This window comes from Myxocyprinus asiaticus, chromosome 44, assembly GCF_019703515.2.
Source record: "Myxocyprinus asiaticus isolate MX2 ecotype Aquarium Trade chromosome 44, UBuf_Myxa_2, whole genome shotgun sequence".
In the NCBI taxonomy this organism is placed as follows: Eukaryota; Metazoa; Chordata; class Actinopteri; order Cypriniformes; family Catostomidae; genus Myxocyprinus; species Myxocyprinus asiaticus.
In genome coordinates, this window is record NC_059387.1 from 11,669,319 (window position 1) to 11,694,342 (window position 25,024).

General features: G+C 37.5%; 1 protein-coding gene across 5 annotated transcripts in view; it reads right to left on the reverse strand.

The window, feature by feature from the left end:
- Positions 1-25,024, reverse strand: part of LOC127434712 (piezo-type mechanosensitive ion channel component 2-like) — a 185,453-nt gene that overhangs the window by 14,301 nt on the left and 146,128 nt on the right. For all 5 annotated transcript variants that reach the window (XM_051687610.1, XM_051687609.1, XM_051687614.1 and 2 more), the window contains 13 exons: positions 23,708-23,873; positions 21,924-22,013; positions 21,241-21,362; positions 14,417-14,488; positions 13,523-13,626; positions 10,710-10,830; positions 8,138-8,206; positions 7,857-8,023; positions 7,152-7,339; positions 5,339-5,509; positions 1,394-1,813; positions 761-1,019; positions 55-237 (listed from right to left, as the gene is read on the reverse strand). In XM_051687610.1, the coding sequence (XP_051543570.1) occupies positions 55-237; positions 761-1,019; positions 1,394-1,813; positions 5,339-5,509; positions 7,152-7,339; positions 7,857-8,023; positions 8,138-8,206; positions 10,710-10,830; positions 13,523-13,626; positions 14,417-14,488; positions 21,241-21,362; positions 21,924-22,013; positions 23,708-23,873 (2,132 nt within the window). The remainder of the gene's footprint in view (positions 1-54; positions 238-760; positions 1,020-1,393; positions 1,814-5,338; positions 5,510-7,151; positions 7,340-7,856; positions 8,024-8,137; positions 8,207-10,709; positions 10,831-13,522; positions 13,627-14,416; positions 14,489-21,240; positions 21,363-21,923; positions 22,014-23,707; positions 23,874-25,024) is intronic.

Here is a 25,024-nt window from a genome sequence, read left to right on the forward strand (position 1 = left end):
ATATACATTCATATTTTTGAAGACACAATAAGCTATTCACTCTGTATCATCTACCTTCAGAATGGATCGATGGAAGAACAGAGCGAGGAGCTGAACCAGATCGTAATGGACGTAGCCCTCTTTCTTCTCCACACCGATTATGTTGGGTGGGTGGAACGGTTTGGTTTTGTCTAGTTCTATGTTCTGGTTGAATGGGAAGAAGCCAAACTGGAAGAAGTATTTGATCACAATGGTGACCTGTATGTAGTAAAAAATTATAAACAGATTGTTTTGAGTAAGAACAAAGTGACTTCCTTTAGCACACATTATATTGGTGGAAAATGTATCAACACTGCAAATCAAATATGAGTGACTTTATTGTAGACTGAAGCAGCTAACCACTTTTTTCACTCAGTGGCATTTTATTTAGATTAATCGTTATAGGATATTTGTAGGTGGTGAATGTGATCTAATCAACTGAGTACTTAATAATCAACATGTTAAAGGTCACATTAACAAAAACAGACTTCACAACAATGAGTGCAGCAACATATGACTAACAATTTTTATACATCAATGCCTATTCAGTATTTAGAGACTTTGCTTTCTGATAAACAATGGTGTGAACTTTGCTTGTATGCAGACGTTAGCCCATCATAACAGAAAGTCATTCACAAACCAAAGTCTTAAAGGTCAAGTAGCAAAAGCAGCCAGTTTAATTATAAAATATAATAAAGTTTTTCTTTTTAGCTCATAGTAGACTGGATCACAGATGTGATACCTCGGTATAGACAATGGCCGTCATCCAAAAGCGTTTGCTGGGTCGAGGCACAGACAGCATGGCCCAGAGGAATATGAGGATGGGCAGCACCAACGTGGCCACAGACGCTGAGATCATATGATTGAGGATGATGACCAGATAGCACACCATCTCAGAATGAGCCACCAACATATTATAGAGGGCATAGCAGAGCTGGAGGAACTGCGGTTGAGACCTGTAGAAATGTTCTGATTCCTCAAGCTCCTCGTCATAGAACATCCTGATGTAGAGATTATGAAAGAACATAACAGCATTATGAAAGAACGCAAGTTGGCATTTGGTTCTGTGAAATACGCTAATGCATATTATCCTTACTCATGATTTATTAATCAATTTTGTTAACAATTTCTAATAACTTTCATTATTATATGACTTTTTGGAATGCTTGATTCTGATTGGTCAAATGTGGCATTCTGCGGTTAAGTATTTTGTCATAAACTTTGATTTACAGTGGGGTTCAAAAGACTAAGGCCATTACTTTCATTAAAAATTATATACTCAGCATAACAATTTGAGTGTAAGTTTGAATTGGAAAATTTGCATGGATTTCAGTATTTGGTATACCTTGCCATTTACACATGACCATGACCTTACCTGCTCCGCAGCAGCTCGCTGGCTGTCAGTTGTTGGCTCATTGAGAGCAGAGTTCCAGTGCTGTGACAGCCTGACCTCTCGTCAGGTGTGGCGATCCTCAATCTCCTCTCCTCAGTGCTACCTGTCGCTTCACACACTGAATCCAGCCCTGTGGCTTTACTGTACGATGGGGGAATATCTGCACCTCCCTGAAGCAACCCCGCTTGCTCGGCAGCGAGTACACTGTCCCAGTCTGCACTGGCTGTGGCTCCCTGAGGCGTCTGGCCCTCGCTGGCAAAGTGGCAGTCTGCTGAGTGTAGATCTGAAGTGGTGGTCCAGAGTTTGTCAGGACGGTCTCTTTGCTCCCGTTCACTCACACCCTCCTCGATGGTGTCATTGGTGCCCTGTCGGGAGTAGAGCTCAGTGCACTGGGTGTGCTCACTGGCAGAAGAGGAAACAGATGAGGTTAATGAATAGATACCGAAGAAGACAGATGGTTGTAATTTATGTGTTTAACCACAAGAGAGAACTGTCATCCCACTTTCCGCAAGTCTCCTTTACTAATATCAAAAAGTGCTGTAAAGTTCCTTATCCTTTTCTTTAACTGTATGCACTCAAATATTATCTGGGAAGATATGCTTTATTGGCTGGAAACAAAAGGTCCAATCACTACCTACATTTTCTAGAAACCATATTGTATTTGGAATGTTGTTGGATGACAAGAAGGCAGAATTGTTCAATAATGTAATGTTGGTTCTCGGGAATAGATGCTATTTGCACTAAGTGTAAATTGCAACAAAAAGCATTTTTTTTGCACTAGGTGCAAATAGTGTCAGATACTATTTGCTCTCCTAATTAAATACTAACATACAGTATAGGGGCATCACTGCAGTTTGTTTATTGTGTTTATTTAGAACACAAACACCCTACACCAAACCCTTTCCCTAAACCTATCCCTAACCTTCCCTTACAAAAATTAGCCATGGTTTTACTACAGTAACCATAGCATCACCATGGTATTTTGTAGTAAAATTATAGCAACCACAAAATTAAAACATGGTTACTATATTAACACCACATTACTGTAGTAACACCATGATTAATTGCATTAAAACAATGGCCTCCACCAAAAAACATGGTTACTACAATATTACTATAGTAAAACTATGGTTAGTTTTATCCTTTCTCTAAACTCATGACCTTCACTGTGACCAAATCACTGCGAGGAAATCAACCTTTGTATTGATTTTAATTGTATTCATTTTAATGTATTATAAGATGTATTAAAGGAAATATTAATAGTGGAGGCAGGAAACAGAATGGGAAAAAGTGGGACAAAAGGCGGAACTGAACCCGGTTCGACAGCATGAAAGTGACACAAGGCATGAAGTTTGTCTTAATTATTATTATTTTCCACCAGACTATTAGAGTGCAAATAGCCTCACTGTGTGGCAAGTGCTAATTACACCTAAAGCAAATAGTCACTAAGATTTTTTTATTTCAAACCAGAGGTTTAATTTGAACTATCTTTCATCCTTGAAGAAGATTAATAAAAAGAACACTCTTTGTGTTTTTTTTTTTTTTTTTTTTTTTCAGTTTGCTATTGTGCCTTGCTGTTTATTTATATGCACTAATACATTACATTATAAATGTATTAATACAAAATGTTCCCAGTCCAATGGTATGTTAAGAATGGAATGCTAGGAAACTGCTCACTTCATTCTATGCACAATATACTGTACATAGTTACAAATGTTTGAAATACATAACACTATAAACACTGTATGTGAAACAGTAAGCTATATGCAACAATACACATTTCACATAGTAGTATGCTACATTGTTGTCACATGACCTCATAAGTTGCATCTTTAATCCAGCAAATGGTTTCCAATTATCATTTCAGAAATAAATATGGTTAAATTGCATTTTTATGTATTTTTATTTAAAAAATGATTTAAAAATTCAAATTAAAACTTGCTACTCAATTTGTTAATACTAACACATAATGAGTTAAAAAATAGATGCTCAATTTAATAAAGTGTTGTCTATGTACATTTGTAAAAATCTTCTTTATGTTCATTAATATCTTGTTGACTGTTTATTAAATTTTATATTGTGTATTGTTATTACTACTATTATTTTATCTTTATCGCTATTACTTATTACTTATCACTATTAATATTATTTATTTTTCTTATTAGCTTTTATTGTGAGTATGGACACTTTGGAAATATAGTATTTAAACATAACCAATTTTTGCCAATAAAGAACTTCGAAATTTAATTTGAACTGAAATAGCTCAAAATTGGCTGAAATTACTTTGTTCATTCATCACACTGGAACTGAAAGGCAATCTTGAATAAACTGCATTTTGGGATATCGTATTGCGTGAAGTGTGCCCTGTTGTTTACTGCACATTGGCAAAATGCTGTAGGTCATTCGAATGTTCCATGCATACATGAAATGATGGCATACTACATACTACAAAAAATAGTTTGAGTAGTATGGTAGGATGTAATTCCAACCATATCCAAATAAATTAGATATGGCTCAGGTCCCTCCATTATAAGAGTAACAGATCTTTTCACCTGTTTCATTGTCTGCCATGTAAAAGGAATAGTTTATCCAAAAATGAAAATTCTCTCATCATTTACTCACCCTCATGCCATCCCAGATGTGTATGACTTTCTTTCTTCTGCAGAACACAAATGAAGATTTTTAGAAGAATAATTCAGCTCTGTATGTCCATACAATGCAAATGATTGTTGATCAGACCTTTGAAGCTCCAAAAATCACATAAAGCAAGCACAAAAGTAATCCATATGACTCCAGTGGTTAAATCCATATCTTCTGAAGTGTTATGATCGTGTGGGTGAGAAACAGATCAGTATTCAAAGTCCTATTTCACTATGAATCCCCACTTTTGACCAGCCTCGACCAGTAGGTGGCAATATGCACAAAGAATGCGAATCACCAAAAAACTAAAGAAGAAGAATGTGGAAGTGAATGTGGAGATTTATAGTAAAAAAAAATACTTAAATATGAATCTGTTTCTCACCCACACCTATCATATATTTTCTGAAGACATGGATTAAACCACTGGAGTTGTATGGATTAGCTTTATGCTGCCTTTATGTGATCTTTGGAGCATCAAAATTTTGGTCACCATTCACTTGCATTGTATGGACCAACAGGGCTGAAATATTCTTCTAAAAATCTTTGTTTGTAATCTGTTGAGGAAAGAAAGTCATACACAATAGGGATGGCATGAGGGTGAGTTAATGATGAGAGAATGGTCATTTTTGGGAGAACACTTTAAGTCTGACTGCTTAGAAAACTAATGGCACACCTCCAAGTGCGAGGATTAGAAGTGTCATTCATATCCATAGCAGTGGTGCAGGATGAGTTATGCGCCGAAGTTTAATACTTAAGGTTAAGGTTTTTTTTTAATCCATAACCCTTTGTATGAGCAACTGTAACAGAGATGCTTGCCTTAGCAAATAACAAATGACTGATCCACCATATACTACTAAAGTAATTTGTATGGTGTTACGACTAAATTCAGTCTGACTATTTGGGTAAAGAGACAAAAAGGAATGGTCTTTGAAGCGTTGCATTTGCTGTTGATGGTGCTTTGCCTGTGTGTGATTTGCACTGAGCAGAAGGCTCTGGAAAAGACCATCTGTCTGTCACCACAGGGTTACAGTAACCACCCACAGCTGTGTATGTATGTGTTTTAACATCCTGGACAGATTAGCTTACAAGCATAATAGAGTCACCTGCCTCATAAGTGGTAATGACAGAACCCCCCCCCCCAAGCAGTACCGCAGTAATTACACAGAAACATACAATGCTCCTTAGATGTATTGGTAACAATTTGAAAACAAAAAGAAAGAAAGAAAGAAAGAAAGAAAGAAAGAGGGGGAAGGGGATACATACATACATACATACATACATACATACCTTGAGGTGGCAGTGGCTGCACTGTCTGCAGATGAGGACTGTAGATCTACACTAGGTAGTCGCCAGAGTTTGGGTCGGGTTCGCTGGCTTGTTTTGAGTACACAGTCGGTTGCCTCCTCAGGCTGTTCAAGGGTTGACTCATTATATTGCAAAGTGGATTCTGTGTATGCACTAAATAAAACAAAACAGAGATAGGTTAACAAAAAATATTAACACTTTCACTATAGATCAGCATTTAATTTGATTTTACACACAAACACACACATACAAAATGAGTTCTTTAAAACAGGGATCAATCACGTCATTGCAATTAGATGTCATCTGAAAAGAAAATTAATTTCAGAGGAACATCAAGTTATTTCATTTTGATAAAATATATTTTCCTGTTTTGTGGCCTTTCAAAACATTAAAACATTGCTCTGTTTGTTAAGCAGTACAAGATGTGAAAGTTATCATTACCAATGTATAAAATCATGGCTTATAATCTGTAGCAACTGTTGTTCTATTGCTGGTCTGGCAGAGAATACAAAAATAAACCATTTTCCAATCAATATTTAGTCAACATATTTGTACATTGGTAGAGGAATGTATTAGCAGTGATAATTTGGCATTACTGTCATGGTGAGGTAAAGGGAATAGCATGTCCATGGCTACAGCGAAATCTCAGTGAGACAGAAGGTTGTTGTTGAAATTTGGCACGCTAGACTCTTAGCAAATACCTTATCTGGAGTGTGTACCCTACACAGGGTGCAACGGGAGTAAATATGCAATGATTAACATACCGTAAGTCATACTACAAAATAACATATTTTTTTAAATGGAGCAGATAGTGACAGAGAAGCATCCCAGGAGTTTTGATTTGTAGTGTACTCTTTTTATTCACTCGACAGTTCCCATCCTTCCATTTGTGTTATTTCAAAATTTTGAAAAAATGACTTTAGTATTGTTCTAAAATGTGGAAAACAGTAATAGTCAAGAATCAGTAGGCATGTCCATACATTTGACTTAAAGTGGACAAAAAATGGTACGTTTTAAAAGTGCCTTACGTGTTACCTAGTTCCAAAAGTATACAGTATATACTTTTTTTTTTTTTTTTTTTTACTGGTAGACATCTTGCCTTGACTTGTTCTTATGCAAACCGTCTTTGTTCTGAGAATCTTCTTCAAGCCACTCCTGATCTTCAAACACTTAGACTAATATAGACTGCTGAGCCTTTAAAAGCAAAAATCTCTGCTCCACTTTATCACTCGATATGTTTCATTTCTACAGAAAGCTTTTGTGTGAAGGCCTTTTCTTCTTGTTTAAGAAAATATTTGAGTGGTTTCCTTGGAGGAAAATCAACACTAAAATAAGTGGGACTTTTTGGAATAGTTTGTCAGTAGACATACAGAGTATTGGCGTACTGTATATACATTTCAAAACAATGAAAATAATACTTTCAGATATAATTGAATAACATGAGCATAAATGTCTTTTTCCAGCAAACATTTTCAGAAAAGTCCCAAATATATCAAGAAGACATACAGCTATGTTTACATTTATTTTTAAATATAATTTAAACTTGATTTAGTTTCTTGTGGATTTTATAAGAATATACAATGGCCCCGAAAAGTATTTGGACACTTAAGCCATTAACAATGTATGAATTTCATTGCATTAGATATCCGTTTTCTTGATGATTTTTTTAGTTTTAAAAAAAGGAAAGTTTTGCTCAAGTTCCCACAGCAGAGTAATCACAAGTGTAGTTCTTCACATTAACTATGGACATGTTCCATTAATGTTTTTATTAGTGTTCATGTTTTGTTTTTTTCACCTGGACAGATTGTCTCTAGAGAGATCAGACTCATTCATCCTGTAACCTTGCCGAGGAAGATGGGTCTGTTGAAGGCTGAAGTCTGAATACACATCTTCAGTTCTGTCCTGACTGGATTCAGTGGATGCTGGCTTGCACATCTGCCTCTGGTAGTATATGTGGATGCTCTCTCTTGATGGAATGTTCCCCTACAGGAAAACGGATGAGGTGTTAACCTCAATATTTACAGTCTGTCTATTCTGTTTATGTTGCTCATTAATTTGTGCTTTCATCGCAGCAGTGATGGTAATATTGATCGTGTAAGCTTCTGCAAGTAATAAATCATATTTTGAGCCTAAATATTTGGTTATGCTTTGTTATAACCTTCCTAAATATGTATATACAGGGCTCCCACACCTTCATTTGACTTTTCAAGTCATTTGTGAATACAGAACAAAAACCTAAGGCTTTCAATCGATTAAAATACATGACATGCCAATTAACTAATTTAATATGCAGGGCATCAAATAAATATAATAATACAGATATTCAGATTAAAATATATTGAAAAATAATATATACACTTTCACTCAGAAATAAAGATTAATATCTGCAATGTGCAATATCAATTGATAAAATATATATGCAGACCGATCCCTAATAATGCGCAGTGCCACTTTGATTGCTCTGTCATATGGAAGCAAAGAATCATCATGACATTACTACCTTTTTGACCTCATGAGTGAGCATGCAGCGTTCAATGCGCAGGACAGTGGAGATATCAATGTGTTCCTGGCAGATAGAGTTGAGCCAGGCGGTGAAACTGTCCAACAGGGCCAGGAAGAGCACCCAGGAGAACTTCACTATGTTAAACACTCTTTTCAGGATGTTATCTAGAGCAGAGAGAGCAGTTGTAGAGCTTCAGTAGAGCTGGAAGAATGGATATGGCGACAATATATGTCTTTGTGAGATTTTAATGAGTTAATGATTGAAGTGTGGGGTCTTACCAGGACCATCAGACATGTCCTCCTCCTTAACACCGTCCTCCTGGTCTCCATCCTCAATGGAAATGTGCACTGTAAATAATAAAAAACCAACAACATCAACAAAATAATATATGCATACAAGTCAATATGGTAAGTCATTCTTAAATAATGTAATTTAGTGAGACTGTTACAAGGAATTCAAACAAGAGTACCAAGTGCATTCAATGTTATACGTACAGTATATACACTCATCGAGAACTTTATTAGAAACACATGTACAGCTACTTATTCATTATTACCTACTATAACGATTATCTAACCAGTCAATCATGTGGCAGCAGTGCAATGCATAAAATCATGCAGATACAGGTCAGAAGCTTCAGTTAATGTTCACATCAACCATCAGAATGAGAAAAAATGTGACTTAGTGATTTTGACCGTGGCATGATTGTTGGTGCCAGATGGGATGGTTTGAGTATTTCTGTAACTGCTGATCTCCTGGGATTTTCACGTACAACAGTCTCTAAAGTTTACTCAGAATGGTGCCAAACGTGGACGGAAATTTCTGTGGACGGAAATGCCTTGTTGATGACAGAGGTCAGAGGAGAATGGCCAGACTGGTTCGAGCTGACAGAAAGGCTGCGGTAACTCAGATAACTGCTCTGAACAATTGTAGTGAGAAGAATAGCATCTCAGAATGCCCAACACATCCAACCTTGAAGCGGATGGGCTACAAAAATAGAAGACCATGTTGGGTTCCACTTCTGTCAACCAAGAACAGAAAGCTGAGGCCACACTGGGTCAACTATCTGTGTATCACAGCAAAAAAGTTTCATCAGACCAGGCTGTTTTTCAAGTCTTTAACTGTCCAGTTTTGGTGAGCCTGTGCCCACTGCAGCCTCAGCTTTATTTTGTTGGCTGACAGAAGTGGAATCCGACGTGGTCTTCTGCTGTTGTAGTCCATCCGCCTCAAGGTTCAACATGTTGTGCATTCTGAGATGCTATTCTGCTCACTACAATTGTACAAAGGGGTTATCTGAGTTACTGTAGCCTTCCTGTCAGATTGAACCAGTCTGGCCATTCTCTGTTGACCTCTGACATAAACAAAGCATTTTTGTCCACAGAACTGCCACTCACTGGATGTTTTTCGTTTTTCGCACCATTCTCTTTACACTCTAGTGACTGTTGTGCATGAAAATCCCAGGAGATCAGCAGTTACAGAAATACTCAAACCAGCCCATCTGGCACCAACAATCATGCCACGGTCTAAATCACTGAGATCAAATTTTTTTCCCATTCTGATGGTTGATGTGAACATTAACTGAAGATCCTGACCCATATCTGCATGATTTTATACATTACACTGCTGCCACACGATTGGTTGATTAGATAATCGCATGAATAAGTAGGTGTACAGATGTTGCTAATAAAATGGTCGGTGAGTGTATAGCTAGGATTCAAAATCTAATTTAAACATATAGCAATTAAAATTACTACAATTTAAAATGACAGCAATTACTGTATGAGCAAGAGGCAACATATTTTTCAAATAACAATACAATAATAATAACAACCCCACTTTAACAATTAGGATTACACTTCTTCACTCTTTTGCATTGTCTGCAATGTCAAATATACTGTATGCATGTTGTACTAATGTATGTTATAGTATTAATTACAGTTTTATTGGCCGAATCACTGAATGTTACATTTCATTTAGCACTGTTGTTGTATCCTTGTACAGTGATCATATCAGATGGTAATATCATCGTACTTTGATATATACCATGATACTGAATGATGACCAAATTCATATACCACCCAACAAATCATGGTAATTTCATGGTACATTTTTTTAAAGTAGTACTTGGAGAAAAAAGGCAATTTCCTAGAATAAAAATACATAAAACTAGTCCACAATAACAAGATGGCATACTTCTGAAAATACAGCAAAAGGGCCTGATCCCATGTAACAGGGAAAATAAAAAAAAATTTCTTTACCCAGCTGCAAAAGAATTTCCCTTGTTCAGTATCAGCTACATGGTTTCCCTTTGACTCATTACAGTAATGTATTACTTTTTCAGTGGGATAAATTTGAAAAATGTGAATATACTTCTGCTGGATGAAGTATTTTCAGTATGTTAACTGAATGTTTTATTGGCTCTAGCTGGCGGCCTCAGGGCTGGATCTGAGTCTGTTTGCTGGTGAGATGTTGAAACCCCGTCTAGCCATCATATGGGATGAATTGACCGTAGCGAATGCAACACGGCACTCTTCATCTCACAGTCTCAAGAATGCAGAGGCCTGGAAGCCGCCCACCAGGAGGGAGCTGGCAGAGTTTCCGAGTGGACACTGCAAGGCTTCTTTACAGGCTGCAGCAAAGGGGCTTTAATTAAGTGCTTGAAGTTCCCCGAGTCGTGTTCGCACGCACAACGTGCCTATTAATGACCCATGCATGCCATCCCAACAGAGAGCTACAGAGCGGAGAGACGTAAGAACACGGCAGGCGAGACAAATGAAAACATTATCAACGTTGAAACTACGGTCATGGACAAAGTCCATGTTGGTGAAACATTGAGATATTTGAGCATACCTTCTTTCGGGTCTTTCCTGCTCGTGCGACATTCTGTGTATCTTTGCCAGATGCGACGTCTTTCCTTACTCCGCTCTTTCATGGCAGTTTTAGAGTCAGTTATCCAGGCATGGTACACAAACTGAGAAGCAAAGGGTTACATCATTCAAAAATAGGGACAATGTAGGAATTTACATTGTACAGTGATTTTTTTATTTTTTATTCTATAAGTAATTTGTTTTGATTCTACAGAGTGGTATTTCTAATGAAATGGGTACACTGTAAAATGTGGTAACGTGCAATTATTTCTAAATAATAATAAGGATCTATTTCTACTTCATTTAACATTTAAAAATGACTTTCGTTGGTGTAACCTAATAGGCCTATAGTCAGGTTGATTGAGTATTTTGACTTGAATAAAACTAGTTAACCATTATTTTTTTTATTTTTTTTTTTACAGTGTATTTTGAATCAACTTTCATTTCTCATATACTAAAAAGCAAAGACTCTTACAAACAGTGGGGTGCAAAAGTCTGATACCACTAATGAAAATGCTTATATTTTGCATTTTTGACAATTCTAGTGAAAAGCTGACATGAATTTCAGAATATTGTAGTATTTGGTATGTCCATATACATACTTCTCATTAGGTCATTCTCTGGCATGACCTCAGATTTTGTACAAAAATGTATGATTCATGTTATCCAGCATGACTTTAGAATGTTCCAATCAGAATGCAGAATCTTTTATTAATTTTCAACATAACTTTTCTTCAGCCTAAACTCATGAAAATTATGCAAGTGTGGCAACATTTTTGCAAAATTATGTAATATGGCTCCTTACACGTATCATGGCAGCTCTAAGGTGAAATGTCCACTGTGTGGCGATAAAAGCGAGTTAAAATGTCTCTCAAACAGATGAGGTTTTTAAGGGTAATGCTCTATCGAGTTTTATATCAACAAATCAACCTACCCTAAACCTTACACCTAAACCTAACAGATAGTCATAAAAAGCAAATGCGACACGAAAAATGCAATTGAAATGCTCTATGCACTTAACGTGCAATTTGATCATACATGAACAAGCTTGTAAATGTAGTTGATTATGTAATGCAAACTTTAAACTGTATCGCCTTAAGCCCAAAGTATACTTGCACACAGGGCGCGTGATGCAAATTTCATCATCAGCAGATCATTTTCTCTTATTCCTGGTAGAAATCACTTATCCCTCTCTTAATCTAACGAGTGCGGCCCAATTTTTTTAATCGCACATACTCTGAACTCACAGTATGTGCACAAGCCTGCAATTATTTGCACTAATTAGTGTGTTCACAAGGTGGCAACACTCACAATTGAGCACAAAAGACATCTTTATGGGTCTAAACTCCTGAAGAGAAATAGTCCAGTATCTCATAGCAGTTGTAGCGCACATGCGCCAAGTATGTACACACAGTCAAATGAAGTATACTTTGAAAGGTGAGCGTTCCACTGTACGTAGACACTAAGCATTCAGGTCAAAATCGAAGTGTACTTTGGGTTTTACGAGTCATGTTCTACAGTAATAGTGTTTTGATGTCATAAGATAGCACTGTGCGAGATAAAGAGTGAAAAAGTGTTTATAAACAGATCATCTGCTGTTTTACTTATGATAAGTGTGAAAGGGAATCAAAACTAATTGCTGTTGTTGCGTCTCTAGTGTTAATTTCACCGGGAAACTGCCGCGATATGTACGAGACACATAAAATTCCAGAAATTTTGTTTACTAGCAGGTTAAAATCTCAGATTTTCAGTGTGGTCTCAGAATTTTTATCTCACTGTGCATGCAGGGTATACATTTGTAAAACATTACAAAACAAAATTAAAACTACTGTAGCTTTTAGCTAAGATAGCAAAATAGGACATTTGTAAAAGCAATCCCTGTCAATCAACACAGAAAATGAGCTTTAGGGGATGTTTTACAACAAGTAACAGAAATGGAAAGAAAGAAAGAAAGAAAGAAAGAGAAAGAAAGAAAGAAAGAAAGAAAGGAATGATTCCACTGTTCACAAAGGAGAAAAACACAGCCTTTTTTTAACTGGCACAACCAAACCCATGAAAAATCTCCCAGGAAAGAAAAAGCTCTCTTGCATGCATCTATTGCAGTACTGCATAATACACTGCATTTACTTGGCATGCACCATACCGGCTCTGTTTACTTAGCAGCACGCTGACTGACGTACAACTGTTCAGTAACATTAAGCCATTTTGGCTCAAGTGGCTCTCCAGTTTCACAAATGCATAAGATGCGTGGATAGAAGTTAAAGTCAGTGCTACACATACATATATTGTGCAACTGGGGGGCAAGTAATGCAGTGCTCAAATAGGATAGAGCTGACACATACTATAGCATACAGAGAGAGAGAGAGAGAGAGAGAGAGAGAGAGATATATCAGGCATTGTAAAGTACCTTGGCTGCCCTGATTACATACTGCAGTATAGTTTTGGGCAGTTTAATGACAGACTTTGGTAAAGCCAGCAAAGCAGAGGCAAACTTTTGGATAGCTCTCTACAAAAGATGAGATGGAGTTAGTCAGCGAGTGAGGGTCTGTGCTATTGCTGTTACCGCTCTTCCATGCAGGAAGCTAGCAGTTAGTGGTCTGGCAAATAACGAAACATTGTTAAATGCTGGGGGAACAAAAAAATACAGTGAGACACTTTCATACCACCATCAATTGAGGTTACACAGGTTTTGGTTTGTGAACAATGCACTTGAGCAAAATGTTACAAGACGTAACTTAAAAAAGGGTGGTTATTGGTGCACATGCAGTACAGCATGGAAGTGTCCAGACTATTTACCTGGAATGCTGATTTCTTGGGAGGTTCCTCATCCTTTTTGTCATCATCTTCCTCCTCTTCCTCACTGTCCGTCTCAAATAAGTAATAATTCCCACTTCGGACCACTAAAAGAAACATCATACTGTATCTGTATGCACAACTTACATTAAAATAGACAAAAATACACAAAAATATATTTCTTGAGATTAACAAGAAAAATTATAATGTATTTTTGGTAGAATTTTTGGAATACAAAGAAATGGATGTTATCATTTCAAAAGGAAATATAGGCGGCTGCCTCCCTCACACCGGTGACGATTCATCCCTCCACCTCCTCATCTCCACATTTCTATTTTATGCCTTTAAGAATTATCATTTCAAAATTGTCTTTCTATTTCTTGCTTTAGTCAGACAGTCCAGGGGGATCTCAGAGCTCAAGCCCAGTCCTGTACTCGAACCCCTCTGTCATGGACAACATGCCAAATCCATTTACCTTAATGTGCTCTAGGATGATATGAACAAGTGAACTTGTGAAATCTAATTGATCTTTTTTTTCCCTTTTCATTAACACTGGGATTTTGTCACAACTTTAACTTTATGTCAAGTCAATTTGACATGTTTAGCGCTTTTCACAATACATATTGTTTCAAAGCAGCTGCAAAACATGCCTTCAGTAAGCAAGAAAAGGCAACTGTGGCAAAAAGAAATGTGCTAAAAACAAAATGTGAAAAAAGCTGAGTGAAGGAAGGCAATCGGTCTTCTGACATTACCATAAATGTGCAATTTGTAAGAATATTGTCTTGTTGAATGAATTATTTTAAACTTTCAATATTATAATAAAGCAATGCTTAAACAGTAATGAAATCAGTGTGAAATGAAATCATGAACATTCAAAGATCAAAAGATGACACTAACTGGATGCATGATCAACCCAAGGCTTCCACCACTGTTTCCTTTTGCTATTTTTCTTCTCTTTGCTGGCCTCCTCTGTAAAGTAGAAAACATTGTTTCATGAACACACAAAGGCTCTAAGAAACATTAAAACCATTTCAAAGATCAGACATTTACTGTGAGACCTGGTATGCACCTTTCATGTGTTTTAGATTTGATTGCAATGCATTTAATGCTGCTGTTAAGCGCAGGCACTCATGGAATTTACGAACTGTTGTTCAACTTTAAATATTCTGACAATGATGCTGGAATAAAGTGTGTTATTTAAAGAAAGAAAAAAAAAACACTCAAACAAGATATTTGCCTGGTAAAATCTGTTATTAAGCCATTTGTGCAATGACCTAAAACACAGCAACATTCAACACCGAAACAATTTGAACGTAGCAGTGTTTAAAACAGTGTAAAAAAAAAAACATTTTTGGGAGAGAAAAGTCTTGGATTATTATTCTTTTGTCAGTTATAATATGTGATTCATTACAAGACACACCCAAACTGAATCATACTACCAGAACTGAATATATGAATTCCAAACTTCTTGTGACAGGGTTGAAATAATGTAGTGCTTTAGAGCTTGCTTTAGGGTTAGTAAAATATTTGTACACATTATATTCACCTTATTCAGCCCCGCCCCTTTTCCGCGCTCCACTCTTACATTTGTATTGAAGCTACTGAGAAGAGTCGATCAAAATGGATAGTGTGTGGGAGCACAGAAAGTATTTTTCACCAAGAGTTGATGGTGTGACAATTACAACCTCTTTACTACGTGAAAATGCTCGTGAGGTGTTTTTTCTGTCACTGAAAATGTTTGTTTTTTCCAACACCCGGGGAGGTAAATTTGACCTGGCAGATCACATTCAGACAGCTATGACACACTGTACTTTTTAATGATACAAGCATTTAATTGTTATACATGTAATTCTGCTTAATTTTTAGGTTTCAACTTGTTAATATTTTGTGTTAAAATGTGTAGTTGACATGAAATTTCAAACAGAACATGACACTAAAGGAAATTATTTGTACTTTTAAAAATTTATTTTCACCCCACTTTTTTACGAGGCTTAAATGTGATTAAAATAGTCGTAAATGCAATATAAAATAAAATGACACTTTACATATATGTGTGTGTGTGTGTGTGTGTGTGTGTGTGTGTGTATGTGTGTGTGTGTGTAAAAATATAGTATCACCCCGTCCCGGATTAACACGCAAAAACTTTGCTCACCTGAACTATAACAAGATGGGTGAATGACATGAGAAGATGGCCACAGGTGTCATACAGAATATTTGTAATGACTCTGTGTTGACTCTTGGAGTTTCATGTGCACAAAGGCATATCAGTATTTTCACAGCGTAAAGGTAGGATCTTGTGTATTTATGAATTCATTACTCTTGTTTTAAATTCTCCCTGCTCTGCTTTCCGTTGCTATGACATCCCCTGAATACTTTAAAATGCTCATAATAACTTTTGACAACTCTATAACCTGCTTTATGTACCCGCCACGAATGGCCGCCTCGGTGTGGAGCTCTCCAATTCTTTTGCTGTTTTTGTTCGTTTGTCCTGTGTTTAGTCTTTTTTTTCAATCAGTTTTACCAGGGACGAACTGCTGAACATTTGGCAGCACATACCAGACAATCTTTTCTCATTTTTTGACTATTCAGACATTTTGGATTTTAGTTGGAGGAGCAGCGGTGTTGTTCAAGTGCGCTAAGAGATGCAAGCGAGGGAAGCGAGCCGGCGCGTTGGTCAAGCTCCGACAGTGCGGATTTCGAACAGCACTGCCGAGTATTCATCTATCAAATCTCCACTCTCTTCCTAACAAAACGGACAATCTACTTCTCCTCACCCGTACAAACAAGGTATTTTCAAACTCTGCTACCTTGTGCTTCACAGAAACCTGGCTGAGTGAAGCCATTCTGAACAACGCATTACATCTGCCGGGCTTTCAGCTGTTCAGAGCGGATTGCATCGCGGAAAACGAGAGGCGGTGGAACATGCTTTTACATCAATGAAAGTTGGTGTACAAATGTAACAACGTTAAAGAAGATGTGGTGTCCTAATTTGGAAACACTCTTTATTAACTGTAAGCCTTTCTATCGCGGGAGTTTGACTTGTTTATTCTGGTGAGTGTTTATGTTCCTCCACAAGCGTGTGTGAGTGCAGCACTGCAACAGCTTGCTGATCAGATCACACAGAACAACAATACCCGGACTCACCCGTGAACTGCCAAAATACAGACAGCACATTACATGCCCCACCAGAGACAGAAATATAATGGATCACTGCCACACAACATTAAAAGATGCATATTGCTCTGTCCATAGAGCAGCTTTGGGACACTATGATCACTGTCTGGTTTATCTTCTTCCAACCTACAAGCAGAATCTAAAATCAGCTAAACTTGTAGTAAGGACTGTAAAGAGATGGACCAATGAAGCAGAGCTGGAACTACAAGCCTGCTTTGACTGCACTGATTGGAGTGTTTTTGAGGCTGCAGACACCAATCTGGATGAGCTCAGAGATACTGTGACATCATATATCAGTTTCTGTGAGGATATGTGCATTTCTACTAGGACTTATTTAACGTTCAACAATGAAAATCCATGGTTACAGCAAAACTCAGGCAGCTTCATCAGGCCAAAGAGGATGCTTACAGAAGTGGGGATAAAATCTTGTGCAATCAGGCCAAAAACACACTGACAAAGGAGATTAGAGTGGCTAAGAGAAGCTACTCTGAGAAGTCAGTGTGGAGAGTCCTAAAGGACATTACTAACTACAAGACACCACCCCCCAACTCTGTAGGGACAACAACTGGCTGATGACCTGAATGCGTTTTACTGTAGATTTGAAAATTCACACCCAACACCCAATCTGACCTTCACACAAACATCAACACCCCCTGCGACCCCCCTCCTCCCCCTCTTGCTACTCAACCTAGACTTAAGATCTATGAAGAGGATGTGTGCTGGGTCTTCCGGAAACAGAAGACCAAGAAAGCATCAGGCCCCGATGCCGTTTCACCCATCTGTTTAAAAGCCTGTGCTGACCAGCTGGCCCCCATCTTCACACAGATCACTAGAGCAGTGTGAAGTTCCCTGCTGCTTCAAATGCTCCACCATCATCCCCGTCCCAAAGAAATCCAAGATCAAAGGACATAATGACTACAGACCCGTCGATCTGACATCTATGGTCATGAAGTCATTTGAGACACTGGTGTTGGCCCACCTGAAGAACATCAATGGACCCTTTCTGGACCCCTTTCAATTTGATTATCGAGCAAACAGGTCTGTGGATGATGCAGTCAACATGGGATTGCATCATATCCTGCAACATCTGGACAGACCAGGGACATAGCCAAGGATCCTTTTTGTGGACTTTAGTTCGGCTTTCAACACCATCATCACAGCTATTCTACGGACTAAATCAAACCAACTCTCTGTCCCTACCTCTATCTGTCAGTGGACCACCAGCTTTCTGATGGACAAGCAGCAGCTAGTGAGACTGGGAAAATTAATTTCCAGCACCTGTATGATCTGCACTGGCGCCCCCCAGGGATGTTTGCTCTCCCCACTACTCTTCTCCCTGTTCACCAATGATTGCATTGCCAAGAACCCCTCAGTCAAGTTCCTGAAGTTTGCAGACGACACTACTGTCATCGGCCTCATCCAAGATGCCGATGGGTCTGCATACTGAAGGGAGGTTGAACAGCTGGCTGTCTGGTGCAGCCAAAACAACCTGGAGCTGAACACGCTCAAAACAGTGGAGATGATTGTGGACTTCAGGAGAAACACCCCAGCATTAGTTGAGGCAAAATGTCTTAAGGACAACAAAGTCAAGGTATTGGAGTGGACATCACAAAGCCCTGACATCAATCCGATAGAACATTTGTGGGCAGAACTGAAAAAGCATGTGCGAGCAAGTAGGCCTACAAACTTGACTCAGTTACACCAGTTCTGTCTGGAGGAACGGGCCAAAATTCCAGCAATTTATTGTGAGAAGCTTGTAGAAGGCTACCCAAAACATTTGACCCAAGTAAAAAAAAATTAAAGGCAATGCTACCAAACTAACAAAGTGTATGTAAACTTCTGACCCACTGGGAATGTGATGAAAGAAATAAAAGCTGAAAAAAGAATTCTCTCTACTATTATTCTGACATTTCACATTCTTAAAATAAAGTAGTGATCCTAACTGATTTAAGACAGGGAATGCTTTTTAAGATAAAATTTCAGGAATTGTGAAAAACCGAGTTTAAATGTATTTAAATGTAATTGGCTAAAGTGTATGTAGACTTTTGACTTCAAATGTATTATATATATATATATATATATATATATATATATATATACAGTGGTGTGAAAAAGTGTTTGCCCCCTTCCTGATTTCTTATATTTTGCATGTTTGTCACACTTAAATGTTTCAGATCATCAAACAAGTTTAAATATTAGTCAAAGACAACACAAGTAAACACAAAATGCAGTTTTTAAATGAAGGTTGTTATTATTAAGGGAAAACAAAATCCAAACCTACATGGCCCTGTGTGAAAAAGTGATTGCCCCCTAAACCTAATAACTGGTTGGGCCACCCTTAGCAGCAACAACTGCAATCAAGCGTTTGCGATAACTTGCAATGAGTCTTTTACGGCGCTGTGGAGGAATTTTGGCCCACTCATCTTTGCAGAATTGTTGTAATTCAGCCACATTGGAGGGTTTTCGAGCATGAACTGCCTTTTTAAGGTCATGCCACAGCATCTCAATAGGATTCAGGTCAGGACTTTGACTAGGCCACTCCAAAGTCTTCATTTTGTTTTTCTTCAGCCAGAGGTGGACTTGCTGGTGTGTTTTGGATCATTGTCCTGCTGCAGAACCCAAGTTCGCTTCAGCTTGAGGTCACGAACAGATGGCCGGACATTCTCCTTCAGGATTTTTGGTAGACAGCAGAGTTCATGGTTCCATTTATCACAGCAAGTCTTCCAGGTCCTGAAGCAGCAAAACAGCCCCAGACCATCACACTACCACCACCATATTTTACTGTTGGTATGATGTTCTTTTTCTGAAATGCAGTGTTACTTTTACACCAGATGTAATGGGACACACACCTTCCAAAAAGTTCAACTTTTGTCTCGTCAGTCCACAGAGTATTTTCCCAAAAGTCTTGGGGATCATCAAGATGTTTTCTGGCAAAAATGAGACGAGCCTTAATGTTCTTTTTGCTCAGCAGTGGTTTTCGTCTTGGAGTCCATTTTTGCCCAGTCTCTTTCTTATGGTGGAGTCATGAACACTGACCTTAACTGAGGCAAGTGAGGCCTGCAGTTCTTTGGATGTTGTTGTGGGGTCTTTTGTGACCTCTTGGATGAGTCGTCGCTGCGCTCTTGGGGTAATTTTGGTCGGCCAGCCACTCCTGGGAAGGTTCACCACTGTTCCATGTTTTCGCCATTTGTGGATAATGGCTCTCACTGTGGTTCTCTGGAGTCCCAAAGCTTTAGAAATGGCTTTATAACCTTTTCCAGACTGATAGATCTCAATTACTTTCTTTCTCATTTGTTCCTGAATTTCTTTGGATCTCGGCATGATGTCTAGCTTTTGAAGATCTTTTGGTCTACTTCACTTTGTCCTATTTAAGTGATTTCTTGATTGAGAACAGGTATGGCAGTAATCAGGCCTGGGTGTGGCTAGAGAAATTGAACTCAGGTGTGATAAACCACAGTTAAGTTATGTTTTAACAGGTGGGGCAAACACTTTTTCACACAGGGCCATGTAGGTTTGGATTTTGTTTTCCCTTAATAATAACAACCTTCATTTAAAAAACTGCATTTTGTGTTTACTTGTGTTATCTTTGACTAATATTTAAACTTGTTTGATGATCTGAAACATTTAAGTGTGACAAACATGCAAAAAAATAAGAAATCAGGAAGGGGGCAAACACTTTTTCACACCACTGTATATACACACACATACTGTGTGTGTGTGTGTGTGTGTGTGTGTGTGTCAATGGCTTGTACTTTAAAGGGATAGTTCACCCAAAAATGACAATTCTCTCATCATTTACTCACCCTCATGCCATCCCAGATGTATATGATTTCTTTCTTCAGCAGAACACAAACAGAGATTTTTAGAAGAATATCTCAGCTCTGGAGGTCCATACAATGCAAGCGAATGGTTACCAAACATTCGAAGCTCCAAAATGCACATAAAGACAGTATAAAAGTAATCCATACCATTTCAGTCGTTAATCCATGTCTTCCAAGCAGTATTATAAGTATGGATGAGAAAATGTTCAATATTTAAGTCCTTTTTTTATACAAATTCCCCTCCCTGCCCAGTAGGAGCCGATATGCATGACAATTTGATTCACCAAAAACAAAAGAAGAATGTGAAAGTGGAGATTAATAGTAAAAAAGGACTTAAATATTGATCTGTTTCTCACTCACACCTATCATATTGCTTCAGAAGACATGGATTTAACCACTGGATTCTCATGGATTACTTTTATGCTGTCTTTCTGTGATTTTTGGAGTTTCAAAGTTTTGGTCACCATTCACTTGCATTGTGAGGACCAACAGAGCTGAAATATTCTTCTAAATATCTTAATATGTGTTCTGCAGAAGATAGAAAGTCATACACATCTGGGATGGCATAAGAGAGAGTAAATGATGAGAGAATCTTCATTTTTGGGTGAACTATTCCTTTAAGAATTGAAACTATTAAAAACAAAATATTTAAATCCTGAAATTTTCAGGCACAAATGGTACAGTCTCTTCTGAATGGGCTGTATATAATCTCTCATCTAAACATACCTTCATCATCATCCTCTTCTTCCTTAACCACTGAGTGGCTCTCCCCGCTTTCCTGAGCCAAAGACAACATCCTCTCTTTACCTCTCTTAAACTTCTTCTGTCGGCTTTTGATGCAGTCCATCCTGAGAGAAGCAGAGAAAGAGACAGAAAGAGAGAAGGGGAGACATGATTTAAAACTATGGTTGAGCTGAGCTAATTTGGGTTCTTGCATGAGCACAATTCAAGTACAATTGTAGATAATGAGGGGGAGCTTTTGCGTGATCTTCATGTTGTGACGTGTGTGTGTGCAGATTAAGAGGAAAACAGGCTAGAGCTTGGCAATGCTGAGACATCCTGCCTTTCTCTCACACACACACACCACCGATTTGACCTACTAACACACTGTTACCGCAGTACAGCACTTAAGACAACTACTGTTTAAACTAAGTGTCTCTGTGAATGGTAAAGGAGCTGGGAAAGGAGAAAGTATTTTATCATTGAAAAACTTGACCAGGAATAAGAGTGACTTTTCCAATTGGAACCAATAAGCAGCTGTATGTAAATCTACTGTATGTGTTTTGATTTTTTGTATTTATGCATCACATGATTTTATGAGACTGTATGAAAAGGGAGCACTGTAGCTGGCAGCAAACAATGAAACATTGTGAGTCCCACACTGTTCTCATTGTGTTTAATGAACTCACTGTCTCTTCAGTAGGTCCATGGACTTCTTCTCCTCTTCTATTCTGGCTTTAACTGCCTTCACAATTGTCGCCTGGAACAACTCAGCTCCTCTGACAGATAAACAGAGAAAGGGAACAAACAACCCAAGTTCTGATTGATACGTCTGGGATCCTCTCACAATAAAATTATTACGTTTTGTAAAATGGGCACGCCAGAACGAGTTGAGCTCAAACTTAGCTGTTTGGTAGCAACGCCTGCACAAACAAAATACTACAGATTCAAATCGAGATTAAAATTTGTATGAATATGAGTGAATTTGTGAGTATGAATGCTGTAACGCCTCTGAAAAGCAAATGGGTTATAATATTTTGTGAACTGCAATTTGCTAAATGATTCAGAGCTAAGTTAAATGAATATTTTCTCAATGTCTATTTATTTGCTTATGGATCTGTTGCATGATGTTGATTACCACAGACAATAATTTGCAACAGTTTTTTTTAATTTATTTATTATTATTATATTTATTTATTTATTGTTTTTTTATTTGTTTAATAATAAAGGTGTTTTCCTCAACTTCGGGCAAATTCATGTCCCATTGGTTGATTTCAATCATAACGAACAGATTTCAACTTCTTTCTTTTTGTTATATAAAGGTCACATGAAAATGCTTGGAAACTTTTTACCATGCCGTAATTGTTTATTTTTGGTACTTTCAAATGCCTTTTATGTACAGATTTTATTGTTGTAGCCTTGCCAAAAAAAAAAGAAAAAAAGACTTTTAATATCAAACTGTGAAAATCCATTATAAAAATACACATTATTACAACTTTAAAACAATAATAATCTAATCAAAGAGTGAAATAAACAAATTACTTCAATATCTGTTATTATTTCAATATATTTACGAAAATTATTTCTGTTTTTTAGAAACAGTTTTGCACCTGAAAAAGTTCTCTCAAAAATGTGTGTACTTGTTAACCAAGGTGACAAAAGTGTCAGAAAAGAGAGGAAATATGAGACAAAACTGAAAAAACTGAAAAAAATCAAGGTAAAATCACCTCCGAGCAGAATATTTTTACTGGCCGTCATTTCCAATCAAGCTGTAATTTTGCCAAGTAATGCAAAAAAAAAAAAAAAGAAAAAGAAAAGTGAAATATTTAATTGTCTATTTAGGATACATGAAATGTTTGCTATTAAATTATTCTTAACATAACAAAGGAGTCTGCCATATATTTAGAAATGTTACAAGTGTCATTTCCATCAGCGCCATTTCCAGCACAGAATTCTATTAAACACATTACAGAATTTAAGATATGCTGGAAATCACACTGTGGTGGGAATTTTTAAGACTTTCAGGATTTTTTTTTTTTTTTTTTACACAAATTCCTTGTGATGCATGTAAATACAATGTTGGGCATTGGTAGTAGACAAATATTGCAGTATTGCAGATGATTTAGACAACTTTACACAACTTTCACACTAAAACAATCCTTTAACTGAAGAATTAATTTAAATGCTTTATTATTTTCTATTTTTTATTTTTCCTAAAGCTCAATATTACAGCTTTTATATTATCTGGTCAACATGCATACTATTCTTCCAGTAAGTGTATTATAGTACAATAACAGATTCTTGAAATCATTGTCCGTGTGGTAATCGTGTATGTCCAGATGCTGTCAACAGAAAGTAAGATGAAAATAACCCTGAATATTCCGTTACAGTAAGTGACTATATCCACAGACAAACACTAATTACACAGATAATGTGTGTGTGTGCGCGTGTGTGTGTGTGTGTGTGTGAGTACCTGGAGGCAAGGACCTGTGAAGAGCGGATGTCAGCTACAACGTGTAGGAAGTAGTAGCTCATGAAGACTCGCCTTTGCAGCAGGAGAGAGGCGAAACAGATGCTGTCCCAGATTATACCTGCCTCATCACTCGGCAGCTCACACTGTTTGTTCGCTTGCTGCTCCGCTGCTCACACACATACAGGAGGTGAGAGACATTAAAAGAATTCACACGCTAATCCAGATCTATTGAAGTAAACATATATGATAGATTTCTACATTCATACACTGTAAAAATACAGGAGTTATATTAGCCTCAGCAAGAAGTTAATGATGCACAAGTAATATATGTGTATTGTGTTAAACAGTGGCCTTGGGCTTTATACTGACAGTTGGCGAAGATGCAGCAACACACAAATGTAAGTTTTAGCTACTAATGATGTTATAAAAATACTTTATTTACAGGGGTACTTACTGTACTTGTCAGAAATGAATTAATTTTATAGGTGTAAAACATATCTTTAGGTGGAGAAACAGATATTTAGTGCAACTTTGGGGGCCAAAAGACTGAGACCACTTGTTAAAAAGTTTTTATTTAGCATTAGTCTAATTCAATGACAATTTATTAATTTTTTTTTCATAACAAGTTGTATTATCAGCATATTTCTTGTACTTAAACTTCACACAAGTTAATGCAAAACCTGATGATCCATGTTATCCAGCATGATTTGAGCAGTGGTGATTTCTCAGGGCCAGCAAAGCCTTCTCTGCTGGCCTAACATGCCAAATAAATACATATTTTTCATCCTTTCATTCTCAATCACCTTTTTGCCTACATGTTTTTAATTGTTTTCCACTCCTAATTCATCTACAAACAAATAGAGAAAAACGACTGTGTGACAACTGTTTCACAAATCGCATGCCTGAAGCAGCGCATGAGTCTGAGCTCCACCCCCTCAGTCCTTCAGAATTTCCACAGAATCCCTCAACAGTGCAAATGAATGAGCAACTAAAGTCATATTGTCAGATTCATCAGCCTATCAGATTGATTTATTTGTTCTTGGTGGGTGTGATCTTTAGGATATGTCCCGGTCGAGGCCTTCTAGCTGACCTTGAGTGACGCAATCACGCTTTAAGTGATATACGTAATTTGAAAGCGAAGAGCATGAGATCTTGCTGATGAGTCGGCTGTTACTGCCGCTATCACCATTGAGAAACATCCTTATGGATTTAAAAACACAAGCTGTTCTGCATGACCGTGTGATTGCTTCATTTATTAATCACGGAAGGAGGACTGATTTTCACTTCAAGCAAATTGGTAAAGTGCTTTTTGCATTG